The 27,486-nt window shown below is 46.1% G+C and overlaps 1 protein-coding gene across 1 annotated transcript in view; it reads right to left on the bottom strand.

Annotated features, from left to right (window-relative positions):
• Positions 1–10,331: 10,331 nt before the first annotated feature.
• Positions 10,332–27,486, bottom strand: part of LOC144824552 (uncharacterized) — a 30,468-nt gene continuing 13,313 nt past the window's right edge. Inside the window, exons 2-4 of the mRNA XM_078683609.1 lie at positions 20,230–20,362; positions 14,623–14,757; positions 10,332–11,232 (exon numbers count right to left, since the gene is read on the bottom strand). Of these exons, the coding sequence (XP_078539735.1) occupies positions 10,332–11,232; positions 14,623–14,757; positions 20,230–20,362 (1,169 nt within the window). The remainder of the gene's footprint in view (positions 11,233–14,622; positions 14,758–20,229; positions 20,363–27,486) is intronic.

Here is a 27,486-nt window from a genome sequence, read left to right as displayed (position 1 = left end):
CAAATGGAAGAGTGGCGTTGCGTGGATGAGTAGCGTTGCGTGGATGAGTGGCGTTGCGTGGATGAGTGGCGTGTGTGAGTGGCGTTGCGTGTGTGAGTGGCGTTGCGTGTGTGAGTGGCGTTGCGTATGTGAGTGGCGTAGCGTGTGTGAGTGGCGTTGCGTGTGTGAGTGGCGTTGCGTGTGTGAGTGGCGTTGCGTGTGTGAGTGGCGTTGCGTGGATGAGTGGTGTTGGAATGCAATAAGTATCGCATTAGAAAAGTTGTAGTTATTGGTCTTGTAAATGACATACATTTTTTTTTTTGCGATGTTAAAATTGCTATATTGATGGCTTTGTCATTTACAATGCCAATAGTTATAACTTTTGCAAATGTGACACCTATAGCATTTGGAATGCAACATGTTTAGTATTTACGTGACTTATATGGCAGCTCTGGTCGTTATGCTACATCTCTAGATAGTTTTATCTTCCGCAAATGTGACACCTATTGTAACACAATATGTGTTGTGAGGGTGAGTGAGGGTGAGGGGATGAGGGTGAGGTGTTGAGGGGTTGAGGGTGAGTGAGGGTGAGGGTGAGTGAGGGTGAGGTGTTGAGGGTGAGGCGTTGAGGGTGAGTGAGGGTGAGGCTGAGGTGTTGAGGGTGAGTGAGGGTGAGGAGTTGAGGGTGAGTGAGGGTGAGTGAGTGTGAGGGGTTGTGGGTGAGTGAGGGTGAGGATGAGTGAGGGTGAGGGGTTGAGGGTGTAATGTAATGTAATGTAATGTAAAAAGGATTTGTATAGCGCTGCGTTCACCGGACGGTTTCTTGGCGCTGATCACCAACCCAAGAGGAGGCAAAGAGGGAAGAGAGAAGAACTTTATGTATAGACACCGCGGAAAAGGTGAGTTTTTAGGAGAGAGCGAAAGTGAGGATAGGAAGAGGAGAGTCTGAGGTCTAAAGGTAGGGAGTTCCAGAGTGAGGGGGCCAAGAAGGAGAATCTAAGACCTCCGTGCTTTTTACGCCTGTACCTAGGTGTCTGGAGGAGGGCGTGATGGGAGGAACGGAGGTGTCTGGGGGGGACGTACGGATGAAGAAGAGAGGAGATGAAAGAGGGGCCGATACCGGCCAGGGATTTATGGGTTAGGCAGCCAAGTTTGAACTTACAGCGCTCCGACACAGGAAGCCAATGAAGGGCTTTGAGGAGGGGACGAACGTGGTGATGTTTTGGCTGACGATGGATAAGGCGGGCGGCCTGATTCTGGATTAACTGAAGTCTCTTTATTTGATATTGTGGAATGCCTGCGTATAGGGCGTTGGCGTAGTCGATCCGAGAGATGACTAGCGCCAACAGCGCCAGGGTGAGAGCTTCAGTGGTCAGGAAGTGAGCTATTTTCCGGATTTTTCTGAGCTGGTGGAAGCAGGAGGATACTGTAGCGCTGATCTGATGATTCATAGAAAGATCTTGTGAGATGTAGACCCCTAGGCTTTTTACTTTTTCAGCGGGACTAGGAGGGGGGCCAAGGGAGAGGGGCCAGAAGGTGGAGTTCCAAGGATTGGCTGGCCCTCCGACAAGAACGAGCTCCGTCTTGTCGGGGTTAAGCTTAAGATGGTGAGCGCCCATCCAGTCGCTGATATGGCAAAGGGTGGACTGGAAATCCTGGGCCGCTTCCTGCGAGTCAAGGTTGAAGATGAGCTGAATGTCATCTGCATAATTAAATGCAGTGACATTCCTGCCCCGGAGGGAGCGGATCAGGGGGGTAAGGTATAAATTAAAAAGGAGTGGAGACAAAGACGAGCCCTGCGGGACTCCGCAGGTGAGTTTCATCCTGTCCGCCGAGAATTGGGAAATTCGAACAGATTGGTGGCGGTTCGTCAAAAAGGAACAAACCCAATCAAGGGCCGTCCCTCCAATACCAGCCTCCTTGACACGGTCGACCAAGATGGAGTGGTCGACCGTGTCAAAGGCTGCCGACAAGTCCAGGAGGATTAAGGCTTGGCTGGCGTTAGAGTCAGCACCTCTGCGGAGTTCCTCCATAACAGAGAGAATGACCGCCTCAGTTGAATGGGCTGGTCTAAACCCAGCCTGTTGGGGGTCCAGGAAGTTGGAGTCCTCAACAAAGGAACTGAGGATGCTGGTGACATATGACTCAAGTACCTTACTAAGGTAGGGAAGGAGGGAAATGGGACGGAAGTTGGCCATGATCGTAGGGTCGGCGCTGGGTTTCTTCAGGATGGGTACTACTTCCGCGTTCTTAAACTGACTGGGAACCTCACCGAGCAGAAGGGAGTTGTTCAGGAGGGCCAGTGGAGGGGTGGGGCAGGCTGAAAAGGCAGCCCGGAGAATCGCGGGGGGGCAGCAGTCTGTGGGGGAGCCAGAGGAGACTTTATTAAGCAGACTGATGAAGACTTCTTCTGATATCGGGGGGAACTGAGTCAAAGAATGAGGGTTGACAGGGGGTGCAACCTCAGTTAGTGGTGTAGCCGGGGGAGTGGAGGAGATGCTATTTTTAATTTTAATAATTTTTTCTATAAAGAAACAGTTGAGGGAGTCGCAGAGTGCTTGAGACGGAAGAGGTTTGAGAGTTACCCTATCCGGGTGTGAGAGCTCGTCTACGATAGCAAAGATATCTTTAGATTTCTGCGCAGAGTTAAGGATTTTGGTGGAAAAGTAGGCGGTTTTTGCAGCAGAAATGGCTAGTTTGTACTCTCCCAATAATTTTAGAAAGGGTAATTTCTTTACGGGGTCGTAGTTTCTGCGCCAATGGCGCTCGGCCTGGCGGAGACCTAGTTTTAAGGTTTTAAGGCTATCAGAAAACCATCGATGTGCGTCGTGGGGGCGCTTGGATCTTATTAGTTTAAGAGGGGCAACCTTGTCGCTGGCATATTCTAGCCAGTCGACTAGTGCAGCTTCTTGGGAGTCAATGGGGCCAAGAGCGGCCGGAACCGAGGATGATAAAGAGGTGAGGAATAGGTCATGGTCTGCTTTGTTCCAGTTGCGAGCTTGGAGGCAAGGGCCTCGGCTGCGAGGGGGCGGGGGAGGAACCAGGAGGAGAAAAGAGATTAAATGGTGGTCGGACCATAGGCAAGGTGAGATCGTGAGCGACTTGATTTCAAGGTTATATGTCCACACCTGGTCAAGGGTGTGGCCCTTGGAGTGAGTGGGTAAATGAATGTGTTGGATACCATTAAGCCCAGTTAGAAGATCGGTGAAAGCCAGGGATTGGGGGCTTTCATGGGTGTCTGATGGCCAGTAATTGAAGTCTCCCAGGACTAGGAGTTTAGAATTGTTGATGGTGAGCTGGGAGAGCAGGTCACCAAAGTTCGAATAAAAATTGGGCATAGATTGTGGGGGACGGTAAACCAAAACACAGGTAAGAGGGGAGACAGAAGATACGAGTCTAATTCCCAGACAGTCCACCTGAGGGATGTTAAGGAGGGAGAGGGAAGTGAACCTGAGGGAGAGATTGATAATGGCGGCTACGCCGCCTCCTAGTTTGCCGGTAGGCCTATTAGCATGGAGTATATAATATCCTGGAGGGATAGTGAGGGTGAGTGAGGGTGAGGGTGAGTGAGGGTGAGTGAGGGTGAGGGTGAGGGTGAGTGAGGGTGAGGCTGAGGGGTTGAGGGTAAGTGAGGGTGAGTGAAGGTGAGGCTGAGGGGTTGAGGGTAAGTGAGGGTGAGTGAGAGTGAGGGTGAGTGAGGGGTTGAGGGTGAACGGTTGAGGGTGAGTGAGGGTGAGGGTGAGGTGTTGAGGGTGAGTGAGGGTGAGGGGTTGAGAGTGAGTGAGGGTGAGGCGTTGAGGGTGAGTGAGGGTGAGGGTGAGTGTGGGTGAGGGTGAGTGAGGGTGAGTGAGGGTGAGTGAAGGTGAGTGAGGGTGAGTGAGGGTGAGTGAGGGTGAGGCTGAGTGAGGGTGAGTGAGGGTGAGGGGTTGAGGGTGAGTGAGGGTGAGGGGTTGAGGGTGAGTGAGGATGAGGGGTTGAGGGTGAGTGAGGGTGAGGGGTTGAGGCTGAGTGAGGGTGAGGGTGATTGAGGGTAAGGGGTTGAGGCTGATTGAGGGTGAGGGTGAGGGGTTGAGGGTGAGTGAGGGTGAGGTGTTGAGGGTGAGTGAGGGTGAGTGTGGGTGAGGGTGAGTGAGGGTGAGGGTGAGTGAGGGTGAGTGAGGGTGAGTGAGTGTGAGTGAGGGTGGGGGTGAGTGAGGGTGAGTGAGTGTGAGTGAGGGTGAGTGAGGGTGAGTGAGGGTGAGGGTGAGTGAGGGTGAGGTGTTGAGGGTGAGTGAGGGTGAGGAGTTGAGGGTGAGTGAGGGTGAGGGTGAGTGAGTGTGAGGGTTTGAGGGTGAGTGAGGGTGAGGGTGAGTGAGGGTGAGGGGTTGAGGGTGAGTGAGGGTGAGGGTGAGTGAGGGTGAGGCTGAGGGGTTGAGGGTAAGTGAGGGTGAGTGAGGGTGAGGCAGAGGGGTTGAGGGTAAGTGAGGGTGAGTGAGAGTGAGGGTGAGTGAGGGGTTGAGGGTGAACGGTTGAGGGTGAGTGAGGGTGAGGGTGAGGTGTTGAGGGTGAGGGTGAGTGAGGGTGAGGGGTTGAGAGTGAGTGAGGGTGAGGCGTTGAGGGTGAGTGTGGGTGAGGGTGAGTGAGGGTGAGTGAGGGTGAGTGAGGGTGAGTGAGGGTGAGGGTGAGTGATTGCGAGTAGCAAAAAAATCGTATGGAGCCTGGGGCGTAGCGCAGGCTCCTGCAGGGGGAGGCTGGGACAGGCTGGGGTACCCCTTGAACTCAATTTCTACGACTATCCCTGAGTTGTGAGAAACTGGTGAGGGGGGGGATTCGGAAGGACGGGGTGACATCATGTAGATTTACACCATGGCATCGTGCTCCACAGCAAGCGAACGTCTCCCACAAACGGCAACATAGCGCGGCACAAAAACTCGGACTCTTTCCCCTGAGAGAAACGCGCACAGGCCTGCAGAACGGCTTATTTCCACCCTGTCAGAAATGGCACCTCAGCATGTGCCTTCCCTCGTCACTGAACAGGGCATATTGAACAGGGTCGAGGGCTGGAGGGCTGGCAGCTCGTCCTGTTCTCTTCCGTGAATGTCTAGCTGATTTGTCTTGCCAATAAAATATTATTTAACCGGGAGATGGAAACGTGCAGAGAAATGGATAGAGAGTGAGCGGAGACAAATGGAGGCGGGGGCTGGGGAGAGCGAGGGTAGGGAAACAGACAATAGGAAAAAGTAGAAACAGGAAACATGCAGCAATGGAGAGAACACATCAGAAGAGCAGCTGTAAAATGGGATTGCGAGAGGGAAAATGAAAGGACATGTGGGACAGAGGAGAAGAGCACGAGGTGACCCAACAGGAGTAGATGGGTACTGGGGAGACATGACAGAAGTTAGAGATTAAATAGGTGCGACGGGGGTAAGAGGGCTGAGATATAGGGGTGCTTAGAGCGACGGAGATGCAGGGAAGGAGAGTGACGGTCACAGAAGGGGAGAGGTGTATAGAGATGGCGGGAGGCGGAACTATCCCTGAGTTGTGAGAAACTGGTGAGGGGGGGGGATTCGGAAGGACGGGGTGACATCATGTAGATTTACACCATGGCATCGTGCTCCACAGCAAGCGAACGTCTCCCACAAACGGCAACATAGCGCGGCACAAAAACTCGGACTCTTTCCCCTGAGGGAAACGCGCACAGGCCTGCAGAACGGCTTATTTCCACCCTGTCAGAAATGGCACCTCAGCATGTGCCTTCCCTCGTCACTGAACAGGGCATATTGAACAGGGTCGAGGGCTGGAGGGCTGGCAGCTCGTCCTGTTCTCTTCCGTGAATGTCTAGCTGATTTGTCTTGCCAATAAAATATTATTTAACCGGGAGATGGAAACGTGCAGAGAAATGGATAGAGAGTGAGCGGAGACAAATGGAGGCGGGGGCTGGGGAGAGCGAGGGTAGGGAAACAGACAATAGGAAAAAGTAGAAAGAGGAAACATGCAGCAATGGAGAGAACACATCAGAAGAGCAGCTGTAAAATGGGATTGCGAGAGGGAAAATGAAAGGACATGTGGGACAGAGGAGAAGAGCACGAGGTGACCCAACAGGAGTAGATGGGTACTGGGGAGACATGACAGAAGTTAGAGATTAAATAGGTGCGACGGGGGTAAGAGGGCTGAGATATAGGGGTGCTTAGAGCGACGGAGATGCAGGGAAGGAGAGTGACGGTCACAGAAGGGGAGAGGTGTATAGAGATGGCGGGAGGCGGACGAGGAAAATGGTTAGAGAAGGAAAGATGAAGGAAGCACGAGGGAGAAAAGGAAGACGTAAGAGGGTGAAAATGCGTAGAAAACAGAAAAGATTAATAGGTGGGGGAGAGGGCTAGCGAGGGGAGAGCAACAGAATAGACGATCGTGATTAGAGGGTGAAAGGAAGAGAGATGAGAGATCGTGGGACGGAGGTGAAGAGAGAGATATTCGTATAACGTGTAAGAGGAGATAGCTGGAGTGATAGATGAGTTGAGATGAGGATGAGGGACATCGAGAGGTAGGCGATTAAATGGAAACGTATTGAAAGGAGATGGGCAGTTGGAGGAAATTAACAAACAAGACGGAGGGCATTGCTGTGGGGAGGGGGTGGAGGAGAAATGCACACGGCGGGCAGGGGAGGGGGCGGAGCGGGGAGAGCGGCATGTGGGTGTGAAGAAGCCGGGGCCTTTGAAGTGAAGCTAAGCTTCACTTCAAAAGGTGTCGGGAGGAATGCGGCTGAGGGAACAGACGGCGATTGCGGCTGAGGGAACTGATGTGCACGCGCTTTTAAGCTCAATGCACATGCGCATTGAGCTTAAAAGTCACGGGCACTGCAAGGAATCGCCACGATTCCTTGCTTCTTAGTTAAAGGTTGTTTAAGCCGCAATAGGCTCGCAAGCTCGATGCGCATGCGCATCGACAGGCGAGACCTAAAAAGCAGTAACACACACAATGCCTGAGAGCAGCACAGCATAGACCGTCAAGGAACAGCAGCACATGTAAAGATAAACAGGAGCACCACACAAAATATCAGAAAGAAACAACACATAGACTATTAAGGCACAGAACTGTGGAGGGCAGCAGCACATACCTTTAGAAAACAACAATACAGAACAACACAGAGCAGTAACACAGCCCATGAAAGAAGCAAACTGATTCAAACAAAGCAGCAGAAGGTAGAATACCGAACAGAGGGGCATATTATCAAGAACCTCGTTAAAATTATCGCCGTTTTAGCGGCGGGAACTGCCGCTAAAACGGCGATAAAGGTCTTGATAATATGCGTTATAGAATTCCAATAGAAGCCCAGGTTAGATGTTCTGCACATCTAACCTGGGCTTCTATTGGAATTCTATAACACATATTAGCAAGCCCATTATCGCTGTTTTCTGCCGCTAAAACAGCGATAATTTTAACGAGGCTCTTGATAATATGCCCCAGAATCCACAACCAGAAGATGAAAGAGCAGCAGGTAGATTGCTGTCCTGCTCGCTGATAGGTCACAAATATTAACAGACAGTGAAAACATATCTAAGAGAACAACAGCACAGAAAATCAGAGAACAACTTTACAGACTACAAGAGCGCAAGAGTAACAGCACCTGCATACAGAAGTACACACGATCACGAAGCACCAAGACGTAAAATATGAGAGCAGCATCAAACACGGTTTTAGGAAACAGCAGCACACAGAAAGTCAGAGAGTAGCAACAATAATTACCAGATCAGATCAGATCTATATTTGGTGTTTCTGCTTCTTGTTCCTCTCTAACATCCTGAGATCATCCTCTGATAGAGCAAAACAGAATACTAGGCAACACCAACACAGAAAATCTGAGAGAAAAAATGCAATGTAAGAAAGCCTCAACACAGAACGCAAGGGAGCATACTGATAGAGTGCAGTGGCATATATACAATCAGGGAGCAGAAATGTAGACTGTTAGAGGCAGCAACACGGAGAAAATCGAATCGCAGCCGCTTACATAGTGGAAGAGTACCAAAACAAAGTATTAGGGCAGCAACAAACAACTCCTAAGTGAGGCAACGCAAAATATATAACTGATGAACAAAATATCAGCACACCATAAAATATCAAATGGAAGCAACACAGCCTATCAGAGAGCGCCAAGAACATCAGAAAGAGGCAACCAACGAAATACAATAAGAGTAACAACAAAATGGAGGTGCAACAACACAGACTAGAAGAGTAAAAAAGCATAGACTTCCGGACCGCAGCAACACAGGGTCTCATACAAGAACGCAGTGGGCTATCAGGGAGCATAAGCACATACATTATTAGAGAGAAGCAGCAAGCAGAATGTTACACTGTAGTAACATAGAACAACAGAGAAAAGTAATACTAGACAGAAAGAGAGCACAGAAAACAGCAAATGAGAATATCGAAGAGCGACAATTCATAGAACAGTAACAGAATATTATGGAGGAGTAATAGGAGCTCTGGAGCAGATGGAGTACCAGAGAGTAATATCACACATAAAGGCAGAGGGCAGCGACCAAGACTGGCAGAGAGTAACAATGCATAGAATGTCACAAAATGAGAACACAACACCATAGAGCGTGTCTGCAAGAAATCAAACACTCACAGCACAAGGGATATCTGTGAATAGTAAAATAAAGATATGAGAGTGCAACAAAATGTAAAACGTATGAGAGTAGCAGCCGGTGCTTAATTTGAGCTGGCGGTTTCCGGTGCCCAGCACGGGCACTTATGACAGTCTGCCAGATGGCAGTGCTGTTTGTCTAATTTAAAGAGAAGAACAACAACAGCTGTTTATTAATTCAAGATACATTAAAAATTACTAAAACCTGTCGCCAAAGCCATTCGTATAGCTTTCGGGACCTGGAGGAGACAGCACTGCCACACTTGTACACTTGTACTAGTGTGATGGTTAGTAGTTATGTTCTTACTGTAATTGGCAGCGCTGACAGCAGCAATGGGTGGTGTGGCCTCCTCAGGAGGGTCCTGGCAGTTATAATTTTACAAATTAAGCACTGGTGGCAACACAGAATATCAAAAAGCAACAGCATAAATTACATCACCAATGAACATCAGCAAACTAGCAAAATAGAGAACATCAAAGAGCAGCGACGCAGATTAAGAAATAGCAACAAACAGTATCAGGGAGCAACAACAAATCGTGTACATGAGAGCAGGACATGTAGAAAATAAATAGTGACAATGCTTACAATACTGTGGGCACCAATACAGAATATCAGAGAGCAGCAACTCACAACATTGTTAGCAAACCTCCCCTATTGCACAGGGGCGCCACAGCACATAAGATCAGGCAACAGCACCACAGGATGGCAAAGTCACTCAGAATGTTAGACAACAACTGAGTATAGACTGCCATAGAGAAGTAGCACAGAGTTTGGTAGAGCAGCAAGATGGAAGATCAGAGAGCACCAAGAAATGATGTACCAGAGAGCAACAACAGCAGGAATCGGTGTATCGACGGTCTGTGACATTCTACAGGCTGCAGTTTGCTGATATTTTCCATTGCTGCTCTCTGAAGGTCTCTGTTGCTGCTGTCTGCCTCTGTTGATGGTACTTGAGATTCTCTAGATCGCTTCTCGCTGACACAGTCTGTGTTGTGGTTCTCTGATGTGTGTTGCAGATGCACATGCTGCAAATAAGGACACTCGAAAAATCATGGTGCCTCAAGGTGCCCCCTCATTCATGGCTCAGCAGGCATCCCAAAAATCATGCCGCCAGTAGACATCTTAAAAATCATGGTGCCATGGGGCATCACCTAAATCATTGTACCACCAGTCATCCCCAAGCCATTTTGCCACAAGGCATCACCAAGTCATGGCGACACTTAGGATCCCCCAATGCCAGGATCCCCCAATGCCATGGTGCTAACAAGTATCCCCTCAAGTCAAGGCACTACCGAGCATCCCCCAAATCTTATGCCACCAAGCATCCCCCAAGTCATGAGGCAAAGGCGCCCACTTCATATCGAAATGCTGCCTGATAATCCTGTGATGTTGTTATAATACCACGAGCAATGAGACAGCTGAGATACTTCAGCTAAACTTGCAAGGGCAGAAGAAAAAAAATCAAGTTGCATGCTTCACTCTTCTTGAATGCACCTTTGGAGGCAGACCATTCTATAGGGATGGAGAGATATTGTGCTACGTGCCAGTGAATTCGTAAGACTGGTAGTGCCTGTGCCTGATATGTAACCTATTTTTCCCACCACTATCAGCCTTTCAGAGGTTACAGACTGTTGGTGGCCCAGTTGACCTCTTCCCAGAATGATTACACACTCTCTCGGAAGCAGAGGATGGCTGGGTGCTCAGCACGTCACAAGTCACAGCACTGGCTTAAATCCCAAGATCCTCCCGCTTAGACCTGGCCTTCTCCCTCAGGCGCTTCAGTCCTTTTCTATCCTTCCTCCTCATCTTCTTCTTCTGCCCTTCGGCATTTGCAGTGGGCTTTGCTGGAGTTGGTGCCACAGTCTTTTTGGTAGGATGGTTGGTAGTCGGGGTTGCCAGCGTGTAGTTGGAGAGTTGAACCTCGTCTCTGCCTGGTTCATCATTTAGGACGTCATTAAACACAACCTGTTTCCCTCCTAAATCCAGATTCTGGTCAAACAAATGCTGCTCCAACTCACTATCCAGGGTCTTCCCTAGGCTTTCCACCCACAGATCCTTGCGTGAAATGGGAGGTGTAGCTGATGCTACTAGGGATGTCGGGATGGGATCCTCACTTATGGGAAGAACCTTCTTCTTCCCTTTGAGCCCTTTTCCCTTCCTACGCTTTTTCCCTTCTTTCTTCTTTTTCTTGTCTTTTCTCTGCTTTTTGCTATCAATTCCGGTCTTGTTCTCGGTAGTGGTACTTGGGCTTATTGTGGTCACCATTACTTTCAGAAGGTCTTCTGTGACCTGAATGACCTGTCCAAGTGTTGGAGCCTTGGAAGCATCTGAACTATGCTCCTCAGTGATTCCAAGTGGATGGGCTGTGGTTCCAAGAGATCGAGCTTTGCTTCCAAGTTGCCCACTTGTGGCTCTATGTGGCTGAGCTGTGGTTCCAAATGGATGAGCTTTAGTTCCAACAGAGGTTCCAGTCGGTTGTGCTGTGCTGCTTCCTTGTGGTGAAGTCGAAATTTGAGTGGTTTGATTCTTTGGTTTGGTTGTCGGGACATGGTTTATTAAGTCTCCACCATAATCATACAGCACAGGGGGTTGGGGAACTGCAACTGCTACCGTACTGTACCTCTTGCACCTGTAGAAATGAGAAAATAAAACAAAGTCAATGCCAAGTACACTAATTTTAATTAACCGGTATTGGCGCCACATTCTCATACGGTCCTGTAACCAACTTTACACTATTGTGAAATATGATTTGCCCTGAGAGTATCTTGAGGAAATAAATATGACAAAATGACTATTTTGGTCCATGTAGCGTAAATGGGGAAAATGCTATATTTTGCTTTGAATGCATGCCAATCTTTGCAGCCCACTGCTCATACCCCAGCCTGAATCAATTGAAACCCTATACCAGCAAGTAAAAGGAGTGTAAATTGACAAAAGTGAAGGGTCATAACAGGATCATAAAGGAATAAGAAGTCAGTCTTCCATGTTGGCTATGGTGTTGACACCAAGCCAATGGGTGGTCTGCTCAGAAAGAGGTGGGAAATATCCAACCGTAAGTTGTGAGTTTCGCCTGAACTTTTATTAGTAAGTGATAAACTATGCACCATTAAATTTGAGAGAAATCCACTTATTGTCTAGGAAAGAGGGTCTGAAGGCTTGCTAGTTATAGGATTGTAAAAGAGCACAGCTTGTGCAACGATAACATTTTCGTGGTACTTAAAACACACACTCTTAAGCAGGGGCACAGGATATTGTAGGCAACGGCATGGTGAGTAAATGTGCCTTTTGGGTGTGTCTAAAGGAGTTAATGTCCTCAAATGATTAAAGATGAATGGAGGGTGCGCACCTGGAAGTACCAATGCCACTGGTATCAGTACTACCAGAATTCAGAAATAATGGACCATTGTGGATGAGCCCCTGAGAAATGGGAAATCACAATGGAAATCGTTTTTTGCACAGATTTGAGTCTTGGACGTTATTCCTCATTTGCAAGCTGTTTACCTTCCACACTTTTCACCCTTTTCTATCTGAAATGTTTGGAGGTGGGGAGGGGGCATACCAGGTGTGGGTTTCCCTCTACCTTGTAATCCTGATTTGGCCGGTACCTCTCTTTGCTGACCAAATCAAGATTATCCTGCCTTCTGAATGAGAGCCAAAGTGTCTTTAACTGTAATCAGGAGTTGATAAGGCACATGCTCTTGACACCTGAACCCACACAGTAGCTGAGCCGCAGCTTTCTGGAGTCATTGCAAATTCTCTATTGATTGTAGGGTGGCATCCAGATATTCACCAGTAGTATAATAAACCCTGTATTGTACCAAGGCCATAATGTCTTGTTCCCTTCGAGCTGGGCTCAGAATGTAAATGTCCTATTGGGGTTCAGGGGGGATACATTGATTTTGCCACCCTGAAGATCGGTGAGACCACTGTTGCCTAATTGTCCAAAAAAGTACCTTTTTTTTTACTTTGGCAACTCAGTTGGGAGAAGCCTATGCTTTTCAGAACATATTTGTTGGATGGCCAACTGCCGACTACCATGCCCAATCCCAACTTCTGAAGCACACCACGCATCAGTATCGGAGGAGATGATGTGCAAGGCAGCAAGGCTGCCGCTCGTGTTATATCTTTCAGAAAACAGTCTAATCAATTCAGAGGAGGAACCAGAAATCTAGCTCCTTCACCTTGCCCCATGAAATGTGATCACTGACCATTTTGAATGTTGCAGAATGATCAAATAGTATTGGAGCACCAAAAACCGCTGCAATTTAACTAGGATTGTCAAGAGCAAAAGTAACAATCGCTTCTGTGCTGTAAATTGGACGAAAAACAGAATGTGGGGTGAAAATGTGGTTCTCCTCTATGGAGGCTTGCAGCTGTTTACAGACATCTTTCTATCTTAATTTTGCCAAGTAGACATGGTTGGAAGTGAGCCTAAAATGTGCACTCTCATTAGGATTGGCTCGGAGCCGTAGCAGAGGAGATCGAAGAGTTAATAAATTTGAATAAAATCCCAGGTGTAGCTTGGAAAGGCACCAGATCCTCCTGAATAAGGCTAATAGAGGGTCTTCTGAAATCCATGTGACTTTTGTTTTTTTATCATCCGTTCAGCAAGGGAATATAGAAATGTTTGTGAAACTAGTCAGCCTCACTGTGATTATATCTCTGAGTCCTCGGGGATATCCACTGAAATACTCAATAATAAACAATTATAGAGATCCAGAACCTATAGTGCTTATATTATTATATATTTGTAAGAATTTTGAAATAGAACATGGTGAGGTAGTTGTTTCGTTCTGAGGCAGTCATATTATGTTGTGTGTTAATGAGCTACCAAATTTACTTCCACTGGGAAGAAATTGGGAAGACATTTCTCAGCCTTCTGTAAAATTAAAGCCACCCATTGCTTTCTTTTTAATCAGTTCTGTGATTAATTCAATTAAATTAAACTCCTCTAGCCACTATTGTATTATTGGAGAGCTGAGACCTCTAGATCCCATCATCTTTGAATTTTGTTAGGTGGGATTGAAAGGCTGTCAGTAGACCAGCTCTCAATTCTGTTTTGATGTATTAATGGATTACACTGTGACTTATGATTCCATAAAATGATTGGTGCCAGCAAACACTACTACTCTCTGCCTGAACCCGAAGCGGTGTCGCCACATGAAGCCAGCAATGACAGTGCTCCATTGGGTCCCAGTAGATACTAGGATAAAGTTTGAAGTTCTCTGTACAGCCTACAAAACCTTCTGGATCAAAAGGCCATTATACCTAGAAACGCTCACACCTCATTAAACGACTAACCTCTGCACGCCGAATCACCCAAACAGCATTCAGACGGATCATAAGCAGAGGCAGAATCTTACGAGTTGAGCCCAAGGTGATAGGCGGTGGCATACAATAAATCTGAGAACAAAGCCAACCATACGAGATTCATGTAGGACCTGAAAGGTACCATGACCAATTCCATCTCTCCTTAAACAGAAACGCCTTTTCTGGGCAGTATGATAAAAAACATCTGTGTGGTCCCACCATCACTGATTGGACAATGCGCTGATTCTGGTTTACCCAGAAGAAAATGCTGGAGTAATCAGAAGAAGATGCTCATTACTCTACAAACATTCTTCACAATTAAATGCAATCGTTGCCAAATTCCAGTAAGAAGTAGATTCATCAAAAGGGTAAATAGTGACAATTCAATGCTGCTGCCAACAGTTTTGTGTATTAGCCAACAACCCAAAACCGGATGCAAATAACTGGTACCTCCAGCAGGCTGACTGGGCTTTAGCCTTCAAACGGGAAAGGACGAATCCTTGCACAATACAAACTGGAAATGTAAAGAGGACAGTATCAGATGTGTATTCATACTGTACACATCTACACGGGGTCGGGCAATTACCTGTTATATGATAGATTGTGTGTTAATATTAGTAGTGTAAGCAAGGGAGGGCATTTGTAGAACAGTGGGGCCTGAGCATGCAATGGCTGCCCCCTGGTCTCTAGGTGAGTCTGAGACACTTACCAGCCGTACCAGAACCGCTCCACGCACTGCTCCTCATACATGAACTCGAAGCACGGCACCTGGATGACATTGAAGAAGGCCTGTCCAACCACACGCGAGGCTGTGTCGTTCACGCTGCGCAAACAGTCCTTCATTCTAGGAGGCAAGGGGGGAGAAAGCAGAGTCACAGATTGACCATAATTCCCACTGGGCCTGCAACCAGACACCCATTGGAACAAAGTGGCCCTACTACATTTCCCATGAAGCACAGGGTAAGGAAGTGCATCTGAGTGACGCAATAAGAGCGCCAGTGCCATCCGTTGCACAGAAAACTAGGCAAAGAGTATGGAAAGACTAATGCTTAGAAAGGACGCATGAGGAGCCCCAGCGTCTTTTCCATGTCTCACAGGGACGTGGACTGAACACGCCTGCGCACACACTTGCCCTTCGTGTGTGATGCAGCCTGGACAAATAAATCGTCCCTCTGATGCTAACCATACTAATGAGGACGCACCACTGAAGTAACATAGCCCAAGTGGGAGCGATATACCCACCTCCATAGCCCGTATCAGACTGTAGTACATGCAAAGATACCAATCACATGAAAATGTTTTGAATGGTGATAATCGTAAACTAATATGATTTTGTTACCCCCACATTATAGATAAGCTCACATGAATGCCATTTCTGTTGAGATATCTCGTGTGGTGCACTTAAGGAAATAGGTAAGAAACACTAGTTCACACTGGGCATTAGTCAATACATCCTCTTTTCTGTTTTGTTTTAACAGCCCGTATTCGTGAAATTTGGAATGGATATGGAATGTATATGGTACCTGGAATGTATGTGGTTTGATATTGGCAAAGGAATTTTAGGTGTGGCGCCATAATCAAGTTTTCTGACAGTATATAAAACATAATTTTGGGCCTGAGGATGCCTTCTTTTGAACCATGCCCCTCACATATGAAGTCGAAACACGTTGACGCACAGTATGGGGAGCATTTACAGGCAATATGAACACTGTGCATACAACATGGAATATATTGGAGGGGTGTGTAGTGTGGCGTAGGATAATTGTCCTTAAGTTGTATTATATTAATTGCTAGCACATTTATAATTGTTAAGATCGGGACAATTATCCACATCACACGTCAATCACCTAAATCACATGTTTTTGTATGCACAATTTCTTTTAAATATTTTTGTTGATTTTTAAACTGAGGTGTTCAGTGTCAACCAGGTTTTCCTACTGTGCTGATACAAAAATAATGTTGAAATGAGTTAGTAAAGTAATAAGGTTTAACACTTGGAATGAAGCCGGAGTGTAAATAATGTAAATAATTTCTGATCATTTATGGGCAGTAAAGGTCTATTTTTTCATTGATTTTGATTGGTCCCTCCCTCAGGGTCATTAGCTGAACCTTTCCATTTCTAATACAGTCTAAAAGCAAGGGCAACTTAGGCAGCGTCTTGTCAGGATGACACTGAAATCTTTAATAATTATGGGGATTTTCAATCCGTTTCCTTCCTTTTCTAGAAATTGCCCTTCCCCCATCTTTTGATACATTCTCGTGTTCCAGTTTAAGCTTGAACACTTAGTTGATTATGCTCTCTCCTTTTGTCTCCGTGTCTTTTTAATTATATTGTTTAGTTATGACGTTTTATATACACCCATTTCATTTTCATCTGCAAAAGGTACCATTAAGAACGTTGAAAAAGCATTCAGTCTCCAAAAGGTCATCAAAATCTGAAAAGCTTCCTAGAGGACCAGTTACATAAAGAGCCCCTCCAGTCACTCATTATGCAAAGAGCACGGTAAACCGCCGTGTTGTGGTCTTTGTGGAACCGCCAGAGGAAAACATGAATTTGTAGCAGCCCAAGCAAAGCAGTTTTTAAATTGACTAGAAACAATGTGCTGGCGCCCCTCTTCTGAGTCTGTCCTCAGTCTAGCGATCGGTGTGATTTAGGTGGAGGGCCTCTAACTACAATGCGATGAGTCTGTATTCAATCAATCAATCAATCAATCAAGATTCATGAAGCACAGCTAATCACCTGATAGGGTCTCCAGGCGCTTACAGGTCCTGAAGGCTTATACGAACAGCCAGGTCTTGAGGGCCATTTGGAATTCCGGAAGTGAATTGAATCGGTGCTGCCCTGCGAAAGCCACCAGTACATGATGAGTAGTGAACTTATAGCCTTTGTGGCTCCTTGAGCATCCTGAGAACCCAGGAAGGAAGCTAGATTAAAGCATCTTTGGCCCCAAGAACATCCTGTGAACCAACGGGATGCTTTAGTATGGACATTGTAGCACATCAGTGCCTCCATGACTATTCTGAGAGCTCAAGAGATGCATAAAGCAGTGGTCAATTCAGGGCATCATTGGCTCCATGGACATCTTGTGATAGAAACTGGTAGCCAGGCAGCTCACTTTTAGACATTTAGGAGTGTTCTTGGTATGAAACTGTTCCAAAACATTAGTTGGGGTAGTCAGTTTAAAGGTTTTTTCTACAAAGGACACCCTGACAACTCAAGAGAAGCTTGAGAGTCAGCTTAGACCATCTGTTGGATCGTGGACATCCATGAGCTAGTGTTCCCTTCAGAGCATCTTTGGCTCGATAAACTTTGTTAGGGCGTAAGAGGTGCGTGTGGTGGTGGTCACTTCGGAGCATCTTTGGCTCTGTGAAGTTCTTGAGGGCCCCAAAGATCCTTGAAGTTGCAGTCACTTTAGAGACTGTTTGGCTCCATATATGTACTGGGGACCCAAGAGATGCTCGAAGGGGGATTACGTCAAAGCGTTTGGGGCTCCATGAAGTTGCTGTGATCCAGGGGGCCTAAGAGATGATTGGGGGTGGTCACTTCAGAGCATCTGTGGCTCCACAGACCTCCTCCTGAGGGCCCAAGAGATGTATGGGGGTAGTCACTTTGGCGCATCCAAGAGAAATGCTGGTCATCAGCCTCTCCATGTAGGTTTGAAGGTTTACCAGACATTGATATGTTTACTCCTCTGCCTACCAACTCTAGAACATTAAAATCTAGCACGTTTTCTGTTTTCATCCGGTGAGTTCTTGATGCACTAGAGACAGGACCGATGGGCCAGTGGCTTAATAGGAAAATTAGAGAAAACTCAATCGCACGCTGCAAGTTCTGTGTAAATTCTAACACCAGACATGCATGGATAGCCAAGTTACCAATTGTAATTGTCTGTTTTAACTATATGTTAAAGCATATCAAAGAAGTCTAAAACACGTACATTCTGTTCAGATTGCAGCAATGATGGGAGTTAAAAGCAGTAGAGTAGGCGGCAGATACAACACACTGGACAAGGACAAGATCCTTCTCACAGAGAGATCTTTTTTCTGGCCTATGTTCTAGAGGGAAGAGTACTTTATAGGAAGGACCTAGTGAGGCTCTCGGGCACCCATGAGGGTGGTTGAGGTCTGGTGGCATCAATGGTTGTGGTTATTATGCTCTGCAAATGTGACTTCTTAATCTAGGAGTTTCAGAAACCACTGAAGAGGGTCTAAATCGAGATGAGTGGTTAGAAAACTATTGACAGAAAAAGACTGTTCTTAATCACCCTTTATCTGATCATTGGATCATTTCTGATGATACTTCTGTTCCTGCAGATTAATAAGTAGATAGCTCAGTTACTTAGGGCCTGATAGCGCTGCATGGTTGCGTCGACACAGACATTCCTACTGCTGCAGAAGGACAAGTAACTGATGCTTCCAGCAGATCCCAAATTACCAATGCACATGGATTTACTGGCCATGTTTTTACTGACTGACCCACTTGACTTTATTAAATCAGCATGACTTGTGTTGTATCCTTGGGTGAACTGGGAGCAGGTTTGGCCTGCTAGTTTGGTGTCTAGTTTTCAGGTTGAGCTCCTTCTTGCTGTCTTGCTCTATCCCACTTGGCAGCTTAGATTGCCGTCTGAAAGGAGCCCAAGCTGAGCAGCATTTCTTAGCAGCACTGCGGCCTCGACTCAGGAGACAGCCCAGCCTTACGGGTGGATGCAGCACTTCTAGATCTGGATCTTGGAGACAATGGTGCAAACAAAAACCTGTGTAGGATCATGAACCTTAGGCACCTGACCTAGCTCTGATCCCTTGTAGAAAGCCAGGGAAAGGGATTAGTGGGGAGGCCATGTTTGTAAAATAAGGACTTTTGTTTGGGATCATGCAGAAAACGTGTCCGCTTGCAGAAGGCTATGAACACTGGAGTTATTACAGTGTCTGTTGTTTTCGCAGGCTGTGCCCGCCTCCCCCTCTTCCATGTCCCACCGTGTGTGTAGAAATGAAGACAGTGTCCCTCTTTACTAGCTCCCAGACCAGGTGCACAAAGACATAGCTAATCATGCATTAACTGGTCGCTCCTTGTAGGTACTTATGGAGTTCCACTGACCCCCTAGAGCGCAAGAGTACAGATTGGGTATTGTGTGTTGTTGCAGGTACCTGAACGGTTACTACTTGTCAAAGGCAGCTCTGTACTCACATATCATGGGGCTTGATACTTGCTCGTGGCCTGCTTCATACGCACTCATGGCCTGCTTTATAATAACTCGTGGCCTGCTTTATAATGACTCGTGGCCTGCTTTATAATGACTCGTGGCCTGCTTGATACTCATGTGTGGCCTGTTTGATACTTTCTCGTGGCCTGCTTGATAATTGTGGCCTGCTTGATACTCACTCGTGGCCTGCTTGATACTCACTCGTGGCCTGCTTGATACTAACTTGTGGCTTGCTAGATACTCACTCGTGGCTTGTTTGATAATTGTGGCCTGCTTGATACTCACTCGTAGCCTGCTTGATACTCACTCGTAGCCTGCTTGATACTCACTCGTGGCTTGCTTGATACTTGTGGCCTGCTTGATACTCACTCGTAGCCTGCTTGATACTCACTCGTGGCTTGCTTGATACTTGTGGCCTGCTTGATACTCACTCGTAGCCTGCTTGATAATCACTCGTGGCCTGCTTGATACTAACTTGTGGCTTGCTAGATACTCACTCGTGGCTTGCTTGATAATTGTGGCCTGCTTGATACTCACTCGTAGCCTGCTTGATACTCAATCGTAGCCTGCTTGATACTCACTCGTAGCCTGCTTGATACTCACTTGTGGCTTGCTTGATACTTGTGGCCTGCTTGATACTCACTCGTAGCCTGCTTGATACTCACTCGTGGCTTGCTTGATACTTGTGGCCTGCTTGATACTCACTCGTGGCTTGCTTGATACTTGTGGCCTGCTTGATACTCACTCGAGGCCGGCTTGATACTTGTGGCCTGCTTGATACTTGTAGCCTGCTTAATACTCCCTCGTTGGCTACCAATAGGCTGAGTGTGTCTCTGGCAGGTTATCATGACCTCCTCAATAAGAGCACCAGCGACTATGCCCTCAGTCCTCGCAGGCACCTGGGTTCACTGCATGCCCATCTTCTGATGACATGGCAGTCAGTGGAAGCTTCCTGTAGCACACGCTTGGCACTCCCCCCTGTCAGGCAGCTTGCTTCTCACTTTCCTAGTGGCTATGTCTGATGGTAACCAGTACAGGTTACCTCTAGGCCTACAGAGGTGGGTGAGCGGGTCACAAGCCGGGCACCGGCTTTTTGCATGCGATTGGGTACTCACTCATTGTCGCAGGCACAGTGGCTGATGGTGTGCCAGCGCATGTTCCGGTAGCCGTAGTTGTTGGTGAAGGGATGGATGACATGTTGACAGTGGTCATGCTCCCGGCAGCAAGCATCAGTCTCCTTAAGTTCTCCTGGAGAAAAGTGAAGGAAGCAGGATGGGAAAAGTGAGAATTATTGTCAAGGCAACTAAAAGATTGCTAAGCCCTGGCTATTGAGACAACCAAAGCCACAGTGAACTAGAAGCCAATATGATCTTGGCTCAAGTCAGCTAATACTTATGTATGTATATGTATATTATATACATTTATAATTATATTTATGTACATGTGTGTATATATATTATATAAATATATATACACCCACACAAAACCCCGCCTCATAGAATATACAAAGATTCGCTCCCATTGGATAGTTGATATTTTGTGTAGTGTGGCATTGTGTACAACGTGAGTGGTGTCACTTCACTTCACACTAGTGATTACACACAATGGTGCTCATAAGTTCCAGAGGTGGTGCTTGCAACTTAACATAATACTGAAATGAAAAGATTTATAAACCTCTATACAGACAGTTGGAAGGAGAACAAAACAAAGAATGGTGGGGATCGGGGACCTGCAGGGTTAGGAAAAGCTGGGGTGGTTGGTGAATGACAGTTGGAGAATAAATGGGCGTTGTCTTGGGGTTGGCTATGTGGGCAGACAGGGTTCCTGTGCATGCATGCCTGCGTGTTTGCAACCTTGTACTCGCTCTCAGAGGTTGAAGACCTAAGAGAAGATGTGTGGTTGAAGGACATCACTGTATGAGAGAAGGCTGGAACTAGGTAAGATTTGACAGGGTAATGTATTCAAGAAGCATGGGGCAGAAAATGTACATGACTGACCTCAGAAGCAGGTGAGTTTGGTGTTTGACCAAAGTATCAGCGAAAAAATATTGAGGCTCACAAATATCGTGGCCAGAATACTGTGGGGACTTAATAACGAAGATAAGAATATCGTTTTTTAGATATGAAATACAGTTTTTTTAAATATCGTTGTATATGATAGTGTTTTTTCAATGTTGTTGTATAAAATACAGTTTTTTAATTTGTTTGAATTATAGTTGTTATTTTGCAAGTATAAGTTATTATTGTAAATAATATCTCTTTTACTTGTTTAGTAATGTTTGTAAATTTCTCTCTTTTTAAATTGAATTAGAAATTCTGTCAGTCAGTCATAAGCTTTTATTCGATATGCAAGATATCTTATAAGCACACTTACAATACAATCATTTTCATTTACAAAAAGCATCACTTAAAGAAGTCAGATTAGACAAGACATTTAAAAAGGATAAAAGAACAAAGGTGTTCAATAATAAATTATCTAAAATAGAATTAAATCGCTACTGACAATCTCTTACAACGAATAAGCCAAAACTGTTTTAAAAATTTTGCTGTTCCACATACAATTGGGGGGGATGTGTCCGTGGTTAGGATGCGTAAGGCTGCTAAATGGCTACGTGTACCCATGTTTCGGCAAAGAGGCTTCAACCAGATACTCCTAGGCCTTGCATAGTCCGGGCATTCGAACAAGACATGTGCGACGGACTCTATCTTGCTCGGGCAACAAGCACAATAGGGGGACATACGGGCCGCTAGACTCCAGTTTGATACCAGAGCACCAAGAGGAAGGGAACCAACTCTAAATTTAAAATAAAGCGCTCGGTCAAAGGGAAGGGTAATTAAATCCAAATAAGGCTCAAAAACCACAATGTCTTTAACTAGTAAAAATGCGGCAGTAGACTTGCAGTGGTTCGAGTTTGTAATTAGGTGCTCCGCAGCCCATTTCCAGAAAAGGGCCTTTACAACCTCTTTCGGGGGGGCTGAACGTGATAACCAGTAGTCCCCCAGACCAATTTTCTCCATTAGTTTTTTAGTGTCTCTTAGCCATCTTATTTTTGCCCAGCCCCCCAGGCTCATTATTTCCCCCAGGCCATCAGCGTAGGATTTTAACTCCTCACCCCTCCAAATTCGTGTCCATAAAAGGAGGGGGCGAGCAGAGCTTGATCTTTGATGCTTTTGCAGCCTGTGTCCAACAACACTGGTACAGAAGGAGTGCTCAGGGGGATGGCAATAATTGATTTCAGTAGCTTAGTCTCCGCTGTCGCCAGAGCATCCAGTCGGCAATGGCCCCACAGTTCCGCCCCGTACAAGGCTGATGTCACTACTTTGGCCTTGTAAATTTCGATTACAGGGGTGAGCGATCTCCTCGGTGAGGCCCGGAACTCCCTCATAAGAGCTCCTCCTACTCTCTTATGGTTCAGGACCATTTTGTCTATATGGTTTACCCAGGACATTCTATCCGTTATCCGAATTCCGAGATAGTCGAATTCGGATACTTTCTCTAGAGCAACAGAGTTAAGCGTAGGTGGACGGCCCAGTTTCCTTGGTGGATTTAAGACTAAATATTTGGTTTTGTCCACATTTATTATTAACCCTTTTGCAGCGCAAAAGTCCTGAAAGCGCGTTAGCAGTTTCTGGAGGCCTTGGGGAGTCTTCAAGATCAAAAGCGTGTCATCCGCAAAAAGCAGAGTGGGGATCCGAACTCCTCCGAGACAGGGGGCGTCGGCTGGTTCTTGTTGGAGATAATCTACCACTCCGTTCACATAAAGTGAGAATAGGGTGGGCGCCAGGACGCAGCCCTGTCTTACACCCCTAGACACCGGTATTTTCTCAGTGACCTCTCCGTTTTTACCCCAACGGACCTGTGCAAAGGTATTGGCATGGAGGCTAGTGAGGAGGGACAAGATATAAGGGGGTAATCCCAACTCATAAAGAACCCTCCATAGTTCTTCCCGGGGGACTAGGTCAAAGGCAGTCTTCAGGTCTATAAAGTCCAAGTAAAGACTACCCTTGCCTAGTTCCACCACCTTCCACCCCAAAAGTGCCAACCTGAACACCTGCTCAATTGTCCCCATTCCTGCCCGAAAACCTGCCTGAAAGTCCGATAGGATTTTATTCTCCTCCACCCAATGGAGGATCCTTCCAAGTATAGCTTTACCAGCTATCTTTTGGGTGGAGTCTATCAGGCTTATTGGGCGTTAGTTCCCCGGGGTTCCCCTACACCCTTTTTTGTAAATCGGGACCACCACCGCCCCTTTCCACGACTCTGGCACTGCTCCTCCCATCATGATGTCATTGAGGAGAGCAGCAATCACGCTTCCCCATTCCACTGGGTATGCCCTCATAAGATCCCCCGGAAGGCCGTCTGGGCCCGCTGCCTTGCGGGGAGCTACCCACCCAATCACCCCTTCAATTTCTAGGGGAGTGAAGAGGTCATAAGCGTGAGGTTCGGTTACTAGTGTTAGGTTCAGCCCAGCATTCAAGTCTCCTTCTGGAGGGAGGTATAAAGCCCCAAAATGTTTTACCCAGTTTTGAGGCGGAATGTTGCAGGGTCTCGTAGTTAAAGCGGGTCTATTCCGTGAGCCTATAAGATTCCAGAAAGCCCTTGTGTCCCTACTTTTACTAGCTTGGAGCAGGTCTTCCCAGAACTTGTCTTCCCACTCTCTCCTAGCAATTTTGAGGGATTTGTTATAGGCCTTCCTTGCATCCTGTATATCACATGGGGATTTATACTTTACTGCCTCTACTAAATTTGCCTTATGAACCCTACATAATTGGGTATACCAGCCATCATCTACTTTTTTAGATCTTTTATTACCCGACTTACTAGAGTGTAAGGTGAACACATTAGACAGGGCCTCTACCAGGGAGACAAAGAGCCCACTCGCTCTACCCACCCCTTCTAAAGAGGACCCAAGGAATGTCACTGCATGGTTTAAAATAGAAGAAATTTCCCCTACCCTTGCCTCTGAGAGGACCAATTTCGCCCATTTTATTCTTCTACCGCAGAGGGTGACTTCAGACTCATCGGGGGGTGCAAGTACCTGAATAGTATTTGCCTTCCCTCTAGGACACCACCACTGGTCCATGCTTAGGGAAAGCGAATTGTGGTCGCTTTCAGTCGCAGGGACCACCAGCATGTCCCTTACATGGGTCCATAAGCATACATCTATTAACAAATAATCGATCCTAGAGGTGTGTCCCGGTCTATTATACGTGTGGGCCCCCCCCCTGTCCGAGGATGTCCTCCCGTTGGCTGCCCTTAAATTAAATTCGAGACTCAGGGAATATAACTGGAGCGCCACTTCTGACCACCTCCTGATCGGAGAAATCTCCAATACAGGGATCCCCAACCTAGCATCCTCCTCGTCTTGGTCAAGGGCAACGTCCGAGCCCAGAGGCTCGAAAGTACAATTCATGTCGCCTGCAACCAAGGTGCACATCTTGTGTGGGGTATTTTTTAGAATGGTCTCAAGTAAAGAAATTACAGGAGACTTTCTCCCACCCTTGGTCCCACGGGCATAAACGTTATAGATATTTAAGACCAGTCTCCCCCTTAGGTCTGTTAAGGTGATGTTTTGAATATCCGGGCAGCCTGTAGGAAGTTCCTCTACTCTGCAGTCTAAAGAAGCAGCAACCCAAATAAGAAGGCCGCCCGAAGGGCGCCCTCTCCCTGTTTCCGAAGTTTGAGCGGAGACAGAATAAGAAGAGTATCCCACCCTATGGGCCGGCACCAGGCTCCATGTCTCTTGAAAAATACATACAGAATGCTCATCAACCCAAGCAGTAAAATCTGGTAGAGCCAGCTTTCTTGCAATCCCTGCGACATTCCAACTGAAAACCTTAAAAGCTAGGTCCGTCACAGCTGAAATTTCTATGGGTGCAAGAATATCCCCGTCTGTGGTCCTCGTCAAAGATATCTGGGGGGAACAAGGACCTTGGAGACTGGCTTTAGAGGCTAGCAACCCGCTAGTTGAGAGGCTTGAGGTGGGCAATTCTCCTGGTGGGTCAACTCTACTCCCAAATTCCAGTCAGTGGCACCTTGGTGCCCACAAATAGTTCACCCTTGTGCCTCCCATTGTCCCTGTCCAATGTGTCTCCCCATTTTGACAGAAATCAGGGGAGATTACGCTTTCTCCAGTTAAGTTAACAGGTTGCCTGGGGTAAAAGTAGGATAAGTCAACCACTTTAGCCCCTGGTGCCCCCATATTTTTAATGGGAGTACAGATAGAGGGCACTACTCTAGGGTCTTGGAAATTTATAATTATGCAATCCCCTTCCTGAGTTTTTTTTCCCTGCCCTACCCAGCCAACTCTACGGACACTTAAAATAATCCCATCTACGTCCAAGGGAATAGGCTTATTTGCCTTCAGCCAATGGATACACTTGTTCTTAAGTGATTGGTGGTTTTCCATCTGGCCTTCCTTTAAGGGGGGGACATTTACCATGACTGCAACAAAGGGTTGACAGTCTGGCGGGAGGTTTACTGGCGGAATCCGACGCACTGGATTTCTGGGGACCAATAGAGTGGACGCTGGGGCTGTAGGTTGGGACATAGGTCTAAAGGTTTTCCCTATCACTAAACCTTGAGATTTAGAGCATGTGCCAGCCGTTTGAGTATCTTTCGCTTTGCCGCTAGCTGTCTGTGGCTGCTTTTGAGGGATAGGCTTGGGCTTATTTATGGCAGGCTCTAAGTGCATCGGTGACCCCTTACAATTTGGCCCTGCTTTGGGATGGGGGGTAGGTTTAGGGGCTGGAATTAAAATACTGTTAGAGCCAACCTTCTTTAAACAGTTAGGGGGCTTAAGTACACTCTGGGATGGTGGTTCGTTCCCCTTTACACCCATGTCCTGGTTTTCACTTACTAGAAATTCTTTATTTAGCAGTAAGTTGTTAGGTTTGTAGTAGATAAGTGATGGAATTTTCCTAATATGTAATTTATTCGATCTTATGTAGTATCATATTTACTTCACAGTTGATTGTGTAAATTGAATTAATTAATTGTTATTTTAATTAACTGTTGATTTTAAGTAATTATTAATTGGGTGATTTGTTTACATATTCAATAAATTGTATTAAATAATTATATTTTTATTATTGAATTCACCAATAAACCTTTATGGGTTCCAAAGTAACGTGCTACTCGCCGAAAAAGCGCTTCAACACCCCATCAAGGGTAGCAAGCGCTATATAAAGGTACCGTATTTTCTGGCGTATAAGACGACTGGGCGTATAAGACGACCCCCTACTTTTCCTTTTAAAATATAGGGTTTGGGCTATATTCGCTTGCTTATTAAATGATACCGGCGTATAAGACGACCCCCAACTTTTGAAAAGATTTTCAAGGGTTAAAAAGTCGTCTTATACGCCAGAAAATACGGTAAGCCTTTTTCCCTCTTCTATCCCTCCACTATCCTCCTCAATCCAAATAACTGACTAACATATCCACCGCTTAAATTGCTATCATATTTTCACTACATTAATTCACCACTAATCCTTCATGGCTTCCGGAGTAGCATGCTTCTCGCTGAAAAAGCGTTGTGACTCCTCGTCTGGGGTAGTAAGCACTATATAAATGCAATTACGATACAATACAATGTATTCATTTTTATTGTGTTGATTAATATTAATGTAATGTTAATAAGTTTTTGTTTTTCAATATGTATATTTTATTAATTTTATGTATTTGTGGGTTTCATTTTTAGGGTAGTAGGGCAGCAAGTGTTGTAGGTGAAAATAGTTTTAATATTTTTAAAACGTTGTTTTTCATTTGTAATGTAAAGCTTTTATTTTGAAAATATTATTGTATTGGTTTCTTACTTAATGATTACATTTACTATTTTAAATATATTTTTTCTACATTTAATTTTTTATTTTAAAAAAATGAATACATAGCAGTTGCGAATAGTAAATCTGATTTCTTCCATAGTCCAACACTTCCCTACCTAGGAAGAGGTTCTGCATTCGTCCTGGCCTCAAATGTTTGCTAGGCTGCCTAAAACTCTTCTCACATCCGCTCTAGGTATCTGTTCTGGTAATCTCAGTGACGATTGATGTATTTTTTTAAAAATAAACTAAAGAGTTCATGGCAGACATTGACAGTTACTTATTGTGGTAGGCTATGTGCCTGTTATAGCTGCTGCTCAGCCTTTGTGTCTGTGGAGTGGAATGTTGGTATGAGAGCTGGTTAGGGAATATTGGATGAGAGAGAGTGTCAGTTGGAGAAAGGGCTGAGCAGCTGGGAGGCTGCTCCTGGTGGAGCACTACATAAGATCTTAACTTGGAATAAATCTACATAAAGAAACTACAAGGAATGGACCTACATTATTTACAACACATTTTGGCGACAATTTATGGAAGTACCTGCCTCTGCTACCT

The sequence above is a fragment of the Lissotriton helveticus genome, chromosome 3_1, assembly GCF_964261635.1.
Source record: "Lissotriton helveticus chromosome 3_1, aLisHel1.1, whole genome shotgun sequence".
NCBI lineage: Eukaryota > Metazoa > Chordata > Amphibia > Caudata > Salamandridae > Lissotriton > Lissotriton helveticus.
The sequence above is the reverse complement of the archived record's forward strand: the minus strand, read 5'-3'. Positions and strand labels throughout refer to the sequence as shown.